Below are 13979 nucleotides of genomic sequence, written 5' to 3'. Positions count from 1 at the left end.
CACTCTCAGGCTCGGATAATACCAGTCCAGAAAGACATTTTGCAAAAATGGAGAAGAAAAAACATCTTAAAGAAAGGGACTCTGTTAGCTGAAGCTGCCATTTAGCATTTTAGAAAATGTATAAATATTTCCTATGTAAAGTAAGAACTCATTTTAATGGCATTCATGCAACAATATGTTCACCCACTATATTTAAAAAAATTTTTTTTTGTAAATGCAGAGAAAGCTTGTGTTATAACAAAAAAAAAAATCAGTACTCACAGTTCACATTGTTCAGTTGATGTGTCTGCTGTTTGCAGAAAATCATAAAATTTATAGTTGATTGTAAAATGTAAACTTGTCAAAACTGGTCTCTTGAGACCAATGTGGGAAAGAGAAACCAAGTAGCAATAAAGTTAGTATTTGTACTTGGTGTACTTAATGTTAGTATTTTTGGATAGTTTTTATTAGCTTTTGTCATGAGTGCTTCTGTGCACTTTGTAAACAACTACCCAGTGGGGGTTCAAGAACAAGTTTACTGAGGGAGGGAGGGTGGGCCAATTATGTTTCATGGGGGGCACAGAAAAAAAAGATGAAATAAAGAAACAGGGCACTAGTTCATTGTTTAATATATTAAAAGAGCTGCAGAGCCACTTGCGGCTCTAGAACTGCAGGTTGCAGACCCCTGATCTAGCAGATGAAAACGGCAATGCTATCTTAATACGGCTGAAGCTAAAAGTGCAGCAGCTTAATTAAAAAAATAAATTAAAAAAATAAACTGGTCCAAGGGACCAACCAGCTACAATTTCTGGGTCAGCAAATATCGTTTTTAACTACCACACAGAAACTGAATTGAACCAGCTGTTGTTACACACTGAATGTCCCAGTGAGGTAGACCTCACACTATAGCTACTGACTTCAAGGAGAGAAGCTCAGTTGCTGCAAAGAGAGCTTCAGTCTGCCAAAGAAATGTCACGCAAGTCCAATTCTCGCATTATTTGGAAGAAACTTCCCAAATATTAATCCGACAGTGCCCCAAGAACTAGGAGTTTTGCCTGTAACCAGTGGGTTGCTGGTTACGACCCACTGCTCAGTCATTGTGTCCTTGGGCAACCCAGTCTCACTGAAAACGTGTAATATACACATTGGTCCACAGGGAGAAACGTAGTATTGTCACAATTTAACTCTTCATTACGTGTTAGGCTTACGCTTTATTTGTTCTATTCATTTACATTGGCTTTCAACCACGTCACATTTCTGTCAAGTTTTTTTAAGCAGGAAAAAGAACGTGGCACACACAATGACATTACAAGATACCTACATGTTAGACCATGACAGCCTCAGTTAGTAGGTTAAAGCCTAAAGTTCCTGAAAGGATAGCTAAAACAACACCGAACAAGTATAGTTTGATTGGAACAAAGGACAGGGTTTTTCTCTCAAATTAAAATATGTATGCATAACGTAAGTTTTTAAATACAACTCAGAATAAATTGCAATAATTCTGGAAAAATATTAAAGAAATATTAGCTCAAGGATCTCATACCAGCTGTCAGGCATGCTGGTAGAGGAGTGATGATTTGGGATGTCATTGAGTGGACAATTAATTTTTCTGGTTACCAACATACTTCTGAGTCAAATGTGAAGGCAGATGCCCGCTGACGCTTGGCCTAAACAAGCGATTAACAGAGCAAAGACAACAGTTAATCTACAACAGATAAACAAAATAAAATAAAATCAGTTTAATGCTGTGGTGGGACATTAAATTTTTTTTAATGAATTTGTGAGGCTCAACGAACTGAAGCAGCATTGTAAAGAAGGCTGGGAAAGCTGGGATAAACTTACCCAGAGACCTGAGAGTCTGATAAGAACATGCATAACACATCAAGTTCCTGCTGCAGCAGTAAATGTGGTTATACACTAAAATGTACAATCTGCCATTATTTATGAGAGGCTGCATTTACTAAATGATCAGAATTTTGTATCTTTTTCTCTAGCCACAGCTGATGTGCTTCTTTTCTTGTTCATCTGTTAGAGACCAGCTTTCTCCTGGGAAATGCCCAGATCGTGGAGTGGCCTGTAGTCTACAGCAATGACGGATTCTGCAAGCTGTCAGGCTTCCACAGAGCTGACGTCATGCAGAAGAGCAGCACATGCAGGTAAAAAATCAGCAACACCAGACACTACTGTAGACTTACTGAGACATTGTTAGTTAAAACATGGTTTTACATTTGATGTATTTCCCTCCTGGTCAACTGCTTGTTTTAGTTAAAGTGGAACCTAGGAATACTGGTAAATATTTAATACAAGAATATTCCTAGTTAAACTCAAATAATCAAAATTTACCTCTGTTACCATCATATTTCTTTATTTATCCTGCAAAAAATTATGTAGATTGAACAGCAGGCAACCAGAGAAGCAGATGTGAGAACGGATCAAGGACATAGGCTACACTTGTCACATTCCTTATTTTAAACCACCCCTGAACCAGAGACAGCAGCCAAAGGTCCCAGAGTCTAAAGGAAGAGCAGAAAGGCTCACATTCCAAGCTGCTTTAGGACCCCTATGACATTTCCACAGTCAGTTTTTAACTTGAAGAGCCATGTTAGCTGCTGGTTATGATCCACTATATTTGATGAAGTCCAAAGTCAGCACAGTCAACTACCAGAACATTTTAGAGGACTTGCTTTTAACCAATTAAAAGCCACCCACACATCATGCTCAGTAAAGTCACAGTGGTACAGATAAACATGGCTGTTGCTTTAAAGAAGGCTGCAGGGGCGTCACCATTCAGTGACTCTCTGAAATGAATCCAATTTAGCAGTGCCAGGGGAGCATTGGCCAGCTCAGCTTGAGGACGGCGTCTCACTCGCCTGTCACTCAGGGCCTTATAAAATGAGACTCCAAAGGATGATTCCTCTCTTCTAAGATCTCACCAGAGGTGATGGCCTTGGACTGCCCACAGCCATAGAAACTCACTCAGAGATCAAGCTGAATAGAGAAAGAGATTTTTCGGCACACTCCCCTCTGAGGAGGATAGTGACACCATTGAGACATGACACCAGGAGGATAAAAGAGTCCTCTGAAAGCTGGAGGTTACAGGCCGCTGTCCAAGGGATGGAACACAGTAGCCTCTTAATCCAATCCTGGAGTATGTCTGACCGCTGACCTGCTCTATGAGAGTATGACTTTGTAACAGAAGTGCAGCTGTATTGTCACTTAATTATAGTAGCATCACAGTATTAGAATTAGTAGCTTTCTGCAGCAAATAAGGAGACATTTTTTATTTGTGTTGTACATTCTCTGTCATTTATGAAATCATATGGGATATTGAAATAACTTAATATTGTAGTTATACACAACTTATGTCGTTTGTAACTGTATTTAATACATGTGCTAATTAGAGTTTCTAATTTTCAGTTTTTGTAAAGCTTTGACACAGCTGATACAGATTGGTGCTGTTCCTCTTTATATCAACTATAATGTAGGAACGTGTAAGAACAGCATTAAAAAACTATTTATATCCTTCTTGACTCGAGTGGTCAATAATTACTTAAAATGGAACTGAGGCGTGTCAGTGAGTTTTTAATGACTAAAGATATGATATTCAAAACTGTATTTAGACTCTTATCGTAATGATCAGCATGACTAAAACAAAAAACTGTGTGAATGTTGCGGTTTATTTTGATCCTTTCCTTTCAAAATATCTGTCTGAATTTCCAGATCTGGCATTCTCTGTAAGTGATACTTATTGCTACATTTGGCTTTTTTAGCAGGCTAAAAAGTAGCACAGTTCACATCTTTGTGCTATCATTAATAACTTAATATATTGTATTTGCAAACATTTCAGAAATTGGCCTGGACAGTTACGAAAACACCTTTGTTAACATGTTCAGGTTGCTTCCCATCTCTAAACTTTAGGCATTTCTCAAACTCAACCCTGAAAACTGTGAAGGTCCCCTGCACTTTATATCTGTCCTTGTGGAGCCTGTTCAAAAACCACATGCAGCAAGCAGTTAAAAAATGTTTTACAGACTTCTTACAGATCAGAGTCTGCTAATTATGGACCCTGCTATATCGTATGGTTCAATCAATGAAAAGGTAAATGTTGTTAGCAGGTATGACACCTGGATGCCCCCTGGGAGCTGTCAGGAAACATCAGTAAATAGCAGGGCTTTGAACCGATTTTTTTCCCCCTAATCGGTTCGTTCCGAACAGAAACGGAATTATAACGTTTCCGGTTATGAGTTCCACCAATAAATTGACGTTCCCGAACCGGTTAGAACAAAAAAATCCCGGAACGGTTAATTTCGTTCCTTTCGTTTGACAAATACAGCTATTGATATTGTGTTTGGAATGAGCGTTTTACTTAACGATGGCTCGTAATTTACCTCTTATTTAAGATGTGTAGCTCTAGTGGAGACACCGCTCTCTCACCATTCAGTCAGCGAATGTGTGATGTGATGTCACACAGGAAGTGAACCTCAGCCGTCAAGGTAACGTGCGCTAACCTGACTCCGCCAGCTGTATGTCGCTCCGCCTAGCTTCATTCACATACATCTGGGACACCTCCATAGTCTTTATTGAAGGCTGGGCCTTATCAAAAATCCTTGCATATGATTGGATAAGCCACTTGTCTGTCATCTTTATCGACGTGCTATTTCAACCACTCACACCGAAGCTAACCCGTGACGCTGTGAGAGTGACGCAGGTAAAAACAAAACTTTTTTTTTATGTGTTTGCGGCTCTAGTGACACGCGTTTTATTGACAGTGAGCTGACAGGAAGAGGGGGGAAGACAGGCGGCAAAGCGCCGCAGGTCGGAGTCGATCCCGGGCCGACTGCGTTGAGGACTAAAGGACTAATATGGTTCACGCTAACCGCTAACCGACAAGATGACTGCTGCGGACGCCCCCAGAAAACAAAACTTGCAAAATCCGGTCGGGAGAAGGGAGAAAACATGGTTTCCACCAACAAAAGCCTTCAGAGGCGTTCTCTGATGTTCTTTTAATGAAACAATATCAGGTAGATTGGACAACACGGAAGAAATAGCAGCATCAATGTTAACGCTCACTTCCTCGATGCGAGCCGCCATTGCTATCAAAACAGTCTCACGTCATGGTCGTGTCTCCACTACGTCACATCTATGAAACTCCAGCCCTGCGTCCTGATTGGCCAGACAATAAAATTGGTTGGAGAAATCACTCTCCATGGGCGATGTCCCAGATGTATGTGAGTGAAGCTAGGCGGAGCGACATACAGCTGGCGGAGTCAGGTTAAACGTGCGCAGGAAAATAATTAAATTTTTTTTTTAGTTAATTAGGCAACGAAAACTTTGAGGAACAAAATAAAACCGGTATTAACCGGTTACCATTATTTTTAAAAAAGTGTTCCAGTTCCAGAACATAAAAAATAATAACGTTTCCAGTTTTGTTTCTGTTCCCTGTAAAATACAAAAAGTTCTCGGTTTTCATTTTCGTTCCTTGAACCGGTTCAAAGCCCTGGTAAATAGTAAATGGACTGAACTTATATAGCACTTTCCAGTCATGCTGACCACTCAAAGCACTGTACACTAGAGCCACATTCACCAAAACACACACATTTATACACTGATACGCAGCTCGGTAGGCAACTTGGGGTTAGGTGCCTTGCCCAAGGGCAACTGTAATCGAACCCACAACCTTCCGATTGAAAGACGACTGCTCAACCCATCAAGCACCGCACTTTTGTGGTTAGGGATCACACAAACAGGGTCATTACCTGGTCGTCTGTCTGATGCTGTGGGAAGTTTGTTCTGCTGCTCAGCACTGCATGAGGGATAAGAGGCGGAGGAGGGAGGGGCAAGGCAGGGGTTTGTGGGTACCGCCGATCAGGTCTGCGTGGAATTCTCGCTTTTAACACGTTTAGGGGGAATTGATGACAAAGAGGCTCATTTCTATTTAAAAAAAAATACTGATTGAGGAAAGTATTTGATTCCAGCAGAAAGGCCACTTTCACCATCCAGGGCAAAAGGGCAGGTGCTTGAGCTTTACTCAGGTATATCTGTGCTTGTGCCTGATTCCAGTAACATTGACTCTCAGATGACCTGTACTTAGCTATGGCTTCACTCCTCCTGGTTGTGATGCCACAGATTATGTTTCACAGTGTCACCTAGCTATGCTAACATCTTGCAAATTGAATCCTTGCCATAAATTTCTGTATGACGCTGATTGCAGATGTCCTGAAATGTTTTTTTCTCCCAGTCTTTTTTTATCGAAGCCAGTTTCATGTTGGAAGGGCTAACCCAATCTCTCTCCACCATTATTTTACCTAGTGTGTGTTTTACAACTTTGAACAAATGTAAATGTAAATCTGGTCAAAAATGATGCTGATGTAATTCCTTCCAGTTTAACATCTCTCTGGTACCCTGAAACAGATCCAATCAGTACAGAAGATGCATGTATGGGTGTTATGTAAACACGACGAACCAAAAGTAAAAACCAAATTATTAAAATTAAGTTCCAGCAGCCTATTAAACCTTTATCCAATAAATTGAAATTTGAGTCAGTGTCATGTTGCAAAACCTTTTAAGTTTATCATTCTGATGGAGTTTTGTATTGTTGCACTTTGATTAATGTTGATGTTTATGTATTAAATATTTACTGTAAATATACAATTTATACTGTCCAATAACTGTTTGCTAGTTACCATATTTTTAGAAATCCTTCTAAAGCGTGCCTTAATATTAAACTTGTCTCCTAAATCTAGGTTTTAATTCTTCTTTGAAAGGATCCTTTTCAAATCTGTAATCAACTTTGGTAAATTTGAAAGAAATTAGATGCAATGGTTTATATTCATGGACAAGGCTATTCGGAATTGCAAGTATCATAAAACCAGTGCTCTATACCAAGATAAACTCGACAAAGCTCAAAAGGTTTCCTACAATGGGAGTAAAATATATAGGTCTTTAAAGAATTAAGCAGGAAACAATTTATTTAAAGGAGGGATGCAAAAGAAGGAGAAACTCCTCCCATACTGTCTGTTATAGTCATTGAAAACCACTGACTATGTTTTTTCTGTTGCTCCAAGTCATCAGAAAAAATTATTTTTCACAATAATCATATAATGAAGAATCTGTCTTTGTAAAATTGTCTCCAGAGGTTTTAGATGAGTCCACAGAACACAGCCAGCCTTCTTTATAAACTCAATTGCTGATACCCCAACAGATAATGGCAAAAGATATCTCAACAACAAACACAAGAGGACCAAAGCTTTATACTCCTCCACCACCTCCACTACTTCTTCCTGGGTTGTAATAGTGTTTGACCTATTCCAGTTTCCCCTGATATCTACAATAATCTCCACTGTTTCATTCACATTCAGAATGAGATGATTGCTTCCAGACCATGCTACAAATCGGTCCACCAGCTCCTTGTACTCAGCTTCTTGTGCATCTCATCTAAAGGACTAATGAGTGGGTTTGTTGAAGCAGGTGTATGATGGCATCTTCAACTCCAACTCCACAGTAGTTAGCAAACTGCAGTGGGTCCTGATAGTTGCTTGTTTGTTTACTTAGGTGTGGGATGTCAGGGCAACAGGTTAAAAGTCATTGATGACTGATGGGTGAGTTTTATTTACCATATTCTCGGACTATAAGGCACACTTAAATCCTTAAATCTTCTCAAAAATTGATTGTGCACCTTATAATCAGGTGCACCTTATATATGCTTAAAGTTTTGCTTACTAACCGATTATATGTGGTACAATGCGCTCAAAAATCTGTTTAAAATGTGTAAGTATGACTTTGGTAAGCAATGAAGCTGCTCCACTGAATGGCTATTCTGATCATTACGGTACACTGTGTCACTACCTGATCAGACCCTTGAGCTGTCTACAAGACTGCCTGACTGTAATGTCTAAACTAGAAGTGCGTTCATGTAAAGCCCCCACATACTGGTAGGTAATTCACTCCGCAGAGGTCCGTGCGTACTCGAGGCGTACTCAAGGCGGACTCTGCGTGCGCTACAAACTTCTCAGAGGCAACAAGTCTTTACACCAAACTGTTTTATATGTGACACCGAGCTTGATACACTGAGCTGCTCTAAGAAGGCAGTTGCAAGGACCCGCAGCATCACAGTCCCTTCCTGTTCTCACTGACAGGTGTTCGGTAAGAGCCTACTGGAAAAGAAACGGTTCTAGGTGCTCAGCTAGCTAATTGCACATTTTACCATCTGTTCCACCGATTCGTCCCACTGGCAGAAAATATGGGAATTGAAGGAATTTGCAATAAGAAATGTAGGCAATAGTATGCTTGACTATGAAGGGTAAAACATTCGCGGAGAGTCAGCGTGGAGTCCGCGCTGCTCACAGTATGCACACAGTACGCCTGAGTATGTGGGAGCCTTTAGGCAGCCTGTGCCCGGAGTACGCGCTAGCAACAATAAACCTAGTAAGTTAATTCGATATAAATGCTACGTTTATTTTGACCTTATGTTAGAAACAGGGCAGTGTAGTCCAACTACTCTGTCCTCCCGACAGAGACGGATAGCTGAGGTGTGACATGGAAGCTTTGGGTCGAAGGAGGGTGGGGCGTCTGTTTGGCTGTGGGCTGGATAGGAGGATGCTGAGCTTGTTCCTAAACTGAGCCTGTTGAAGAATGTGTTCACCTCATTGGCTCTGTCCAGAATTCCATTTATCTTATTCTCCTTCTGCTTGAACCCAGTGATCTTCTTTATCTCTGACCACACATCTCTGGTATTGTTCTGCTTGAACTTGCTCTCCAGCTGCTCCCTGTACACCTCCTTGCTGTCTCATATCTTGACTTTAAGTTGCTTCTGTATATTCCCCAGTACTTCCTTGTCTCCCTTCCTGACGGTTCCTTTTTCTCATTCAGCAGTTCCTTCAGGTCACTGGTGATCCAGGGTTTGCTATTGGGGAAGTTCTGGTGGGGATCGTGTGATCAACAAAGAAGTTTATTCAGTCGGAGTTTTGTTTTCTCTCCTGCAGCAGGTGACAAACTGTTGGAAAGTTGGAAGTGTAGCAGCGAGTGATGCATCAATAAAATCACCAGATATCTCAACAACACTCCTGTGAGGAACACCTCACTCAGATGAACAGGCAGTCAGACTTGAGACAGCTGATGTCCGGAGAACGTTGAGAAGAAGCCAGCTCTGACATTATATGATGAAGACATTATAACTCAACATTTTGAAGGACACTTGCTTAGTTTAAACGTCAGACATTTCGCTCGGTTCTCCTGTCTGTTACTGTGAGAGCAAAAACTAAGCTATTCTTTAGGCAAAGTTATTTGAAATATTGGGATACATAAAGAGAGGACATATTTGGAATTAACCAAACACATCTTTCCAGGAAAATGAACTCATACCTACTGTAAAGCATGGAGATAGAAGTGTCATGGTTTGCAAATCCTTTGCTGCAGCAGTACCTGCAAAGCTCAAAAGGTTTCCTACAATAAGAGTACCAGATATAGGTCTTTGAAAAATGAAGCAGGAAACAATTTATTTAAAGGAGGGATGCAGAAGAATGAAGAACCCCTCTCATACTGACTTCTTCTACTGTTCTCCAATTTCCGTTGTTTGTTGTTATTTGAACCTATACGTTTTATTTCTATGTAATTTTTCTCTTCATAGTAGGCACACCTGGTCTAGCATTCTGTTAGCTGTGACATCATCCAGCTCTACACTCTTTCATGAGGAGCGAATGCTGCTTGTCAAAACTCGATGCAATATACTGGGTTTCCTTAGATAGGAGACTTTTTGACCAATCTGTATGATTTGATTGAATTTGACTTTGTAAAGTGCCTTGAGATGACATATGTTATGAATTTGTGCTATATAAATAAAACTGAACTGAATAGAATTACCTAGTCAGCTCACCATCATAGCATCCAGCATGAATTCTACCATGTGTCAGAGGGCGTTTGAGGAAAATGATAGACCATCAGTTAAAAACTTAAAGCGGTAGCAGATCTCGACCATTCAATATGACAATAATCTAAAAGATACCAGTGAATCCACCAAGATCTAGCTAAGAATTAAGAAATGGAAAGTCCTGGGCCTGGTCAAGCCCAGATATTGATCTGATTGAGATGCTGTGTGATGACTTCAAATGGACTTAACATTCAAGAAACCCTTCCAACATCTCACAGCTGAAAATTAGGTTTGGGACAAACTTCTCCAACCTTCATGTCAGACAGTAAAATACTGCATAACCATCTCACTAAAGTTATTTTAATCAAAAGGTTAGCACTTGCTATTGGGGGTTGGGTGTCCTAACTTTTCCCTCCGGAAAAAACATTATTTTTGCTTAATAAATAAAACATGCTTAATTTTTTACCTGGAAGTAAATCATTATCTTATCAAGAGATGAAAACTGAAATTAAACATTACAATTTCAATTTGTGAAAACAGCGACTGATTATTTATTGGGTTGTCCTATTTTTTTTACAACTGTTTTATTTTTGTAATAAATTGAAATAAGGCTTTAATGTCAAATAAATATGCACATTTCACCATAATACTGAGATAGACATGAGAGAAAATCCATATCATGGGGCTCAAAACTCTCTGACTAATCCACAGAGCTTCTACTAATGTGTCCCTTACGGGCAGCACCAGATGACCTCTAAATGTGTTTTTGTCTTTCATAGTGTGTCACAAGGTAATCTAATGTCAAAATATTTCAACAAGCTGAATATGGTCCATTCAAGAGATTGTATTCTATATTATTATTATTATTATTATTATTATTATTATTATTATTATTATATATATATTAACTCAATTAAATAAAATTTGATTTATATAGTGACAATTAACAACACGCCTTCTCATGCACTTTACAAAGTCAAATTCAATCAAATTATCCAGAAAGATTGTCCAAAATATTTTTCCTATCTAATGAAACTCAGCAGACTGCATCATGTCTTGACAAGCAGTATTCACTCCTCTTGAAAGAGCGTAGAGCCACAGTGGACAGTCGTCTGCATTGTTGATGGCTTTGCAGCAATCCCTCATACTGAGCATGCATGAAGCAAAGCTGGAGAGAAAAACTCCCACTTAACAGTAAGAAAAAACGTCCAGCAGAACCAGAACCAGGCTTGGTGTGTATGGCCATCTGGTACAACTGACAGAGGGTTAGAGAAGACAGAGCAGAGACACAAAAAAGCACAGAAGCACACATTGATCCAGGACTGTTTTCTTTGTGAGAAAGGGTAGTGGCAGATGATCTACCTTTGTGGATTGTGTAACAGCTAACAGAACTCCAGACCAGGGGTCCGTTCTTCGTACGTTGCTTAAAACATCCAAGATCAAATGACACATCCAAGATGATTTCATCCGGCTAATCATGATCCGGCTAACTGGGTTCTTCCAACACACCTGCTGTTTATGATTAGTATCACTGGATTGAGTTATCTGAGACAACTGCGCGTTCATGTGTTTGTTAAAAAGGGGAAATGTATCGATAGTAGAAACATTGATCAGCAGTGCTGCTATTGGCTGTTCAGCATGGCCAAAGAACGCCCACAATTTTTCTCCCAAGCAGAACAAGAGCTTGGAAGGTTATGCCGAATTTGAGTCATTAATTAAAACACCTCAAAATCTGTTAAAGCCAGGAGAGAGGGCTGGCAAAAAGCAGCAGACAAATTAATGCGTAAATATTGTCCATGTTAGATGTTTCTATCACATTCTACAGTATGAATTTTTGCTAGGGCTGGGCAAGTTAACGCGTTAATTTCGCGTTAATTCATTAGACTATTAACGGCGATATTTATTTTATCGCGCATTAACGCATGTTGCTCACATGCTTTCAGTCAGTGTCAGTCAGCAGGCGCGTGACTGCAGCGCGCTGTCACGGCAGCACTCTCGTACATGGCTCAGCGGCGCCAGCCAATCAGCACGCAGGCTCAGCCTGGCCCGCCCACTCAGCTCTCACACAAACTTAACAAACAAACAGCTGAGAGAGACCGCAGCAGCGAAAAAACATGAACAGGGGAAGTAGCACCGTTTGGCTTTATTTTAATACCGTAAATGAAATCAAGCTGTATGTTTTGTAAAAAGCCGGTTCATTTCAGTGGAAACACAACAAATTTATCTAAGCACGTGAAAAAACATGAAAATGGAGAGAGGAGACGAAACTTCTCTCACTGCCCCGACAGACCCACAGACGTCTCTGACTGAGGCGTTTCAGTCCTCCAGGGAACATCCAGGTAGATCAGTGGATGGATGGATGGATGGATGGATGGATGGATGGATGGATGTTACTGGAGCCCACACATAACATGTAATTAAGACCTTGAAAGAACCCAGTGCATATATTAAAAAGTGTTATTTAAGATAAGATAACATTAGCTAATCCTTTTTTTATCCCACGACGGGGAAATTTATAGGATTAAAGCAACAGGCAGGTGCACACAACACAGACAAAATTACATAAGGATTGAAATATATAAGAGGTGGATTAGCGAAAAAACACTGAACATATTATTATTATTATTATTATTATTATTATTATTATTATTATTATTATTATTATTATTTAATTGTAATAATAAAATAAAACCCACAAAACCCAAAAGGTCAACAGTTTCATGATACATCAAGCTTAGGGACTGGCTAATATACAGCAGGTCAAAAAAGCCATATTTTGGCTGCAGTGCTTGCTGTTCTCTTATGAAGAAAAGATCAACTAGTGCACTAAATTCGATAGATGGGTTGAAAATATCCAGTATAAAATAAGTGCTACAAATGTTTCAACACTTTTGTTCATATGGCAGCAGAACATTAAAATAAAAGTGCTCTTTACACTACTTTTGAATTCATTCTTGGAGTTTGTAAATACAATGCGATTAATCGCGATTAATCGCGATTAATCGCCCTGATTAATCGCGATTAATCGCGATTAATCGCATTGTATATTAAAAATTGTATATTGTATATTAAAAATTTTAATCGTTGCCCAGCCCTAATTTTTGCATTTGAATAATTTCATGTTTACTTTGTTCTTTCATGTCAGAGCCTCCACGGGACCCACTAGAACAGGGGGACAAGTGAAAGTGAAATACAAGAATATTCTACAAAATGGTAGCCTTTAATTATTACACTTTATTTTAAAAAGGCACTTGTTATGTCAAGAGATCCAAATTTCAGTGTCATTCCTTAGAGACAGGAAGTAAAGGACGCGTGCAAACTGGGAATTTTAACAAAAAAATCTTTATCCATAAAAAATGAAAATCTTCCTTTTCCAAGTCATGCACAGTTTACACCGTAAAACTGTATTGCTCCGTGTCTAGATAATCCATCCATAGTTTTTTCTAATACAATATACGGCTCGACAGGAAGCAAGCCTTTCAAAGTAAAACTAAACTTCACAACAAAATGGCCCGAACAAATCTTCTTACTGAATATGATAAAAATAAAAAGCAAACCACCAAACAAATAACTTAAATATTTTCTATTTATGGCTCTAACACCACTTTTTCCTCTGTAAAAGCTACTGTTAAATGATGTGCTTGTGTTTATAACAGCCACCAAGAAAAATCTCTCTACAATTACACTGTCGCGCTGCGCTAAAGGATCCTGTCTATTGCGCAATACGCGATTAATTCGAAAAACTCTGCAAATTATTCTTGCACCTTCCGCAACAGGTTGCAGTCGTAAAAATGGACATGGCTACGGCAGACTTCCCTATCTCCTCCGCGCATACAGCCGTGATCTAATCTTGTTTACATGAAATAAGCCTGCTCTCGACCAGGCTTAAACTGCCGCACATGTTGCTATGACAACAAGTGCAGGATGTCTTTCGAAGAACCAAACGATCCAAGATCATGCCAAATCGTCAACAATGAAATCCTGCTAACTGAGTTAGCGACGTACGAAGAACGGACCCCAGATGTACCTGGACAGAAATTTTCTAATTTTTGCGATATTCCAGAGGTGAAAAAAGGAAACGTTGGAAACCTGTTTAATATGGTATTTAACTTATATGTCCTGGTCTAAAATAACA

The 13979-nt window shown here is 39.5% G+C and overlaps 1 protein-coding gene across 1 annotated transcript in view; it reads left to right on the top strand.

Annotated features, from left to right (window-relative positions):
* The window catches only part of LOC105920730 (potassium voltage-gated channel subfamily H member 5), a 255178-nt gene that overhangs the window by 32383 nt on the left and 208816 nt on the right, over nt 1-13979 (top strand). The window contains exon 2 of the mRNA XM_036150520.1: nt 2012-2135. Within this exon, the coding sequence (XP_036006413.1) occupies nt 2012-2135 (124 nt within the window). The remainder of the gene's footprint in view (nt 1-2011; nt 2136-13979) is intronic.

Source organism: Fundulus heteroclitus, chromosome 19, assembly GCF_011125445.2.
Source record: "Fundulus heteroclitus isolate FHET01 chromosome 19, MU-UCD_Fhet_4.1, whole genome shotgun sequence".
NCBI lineage: Eukaryota > Metazoa > Chordata > Actinopteri > Cyprinodontiformes > Fundulidae > Fundulus > Fundulus heteroclitus.
This window is presented reverse-complemented; position numbering and strand designations above follow the sequence as displayed.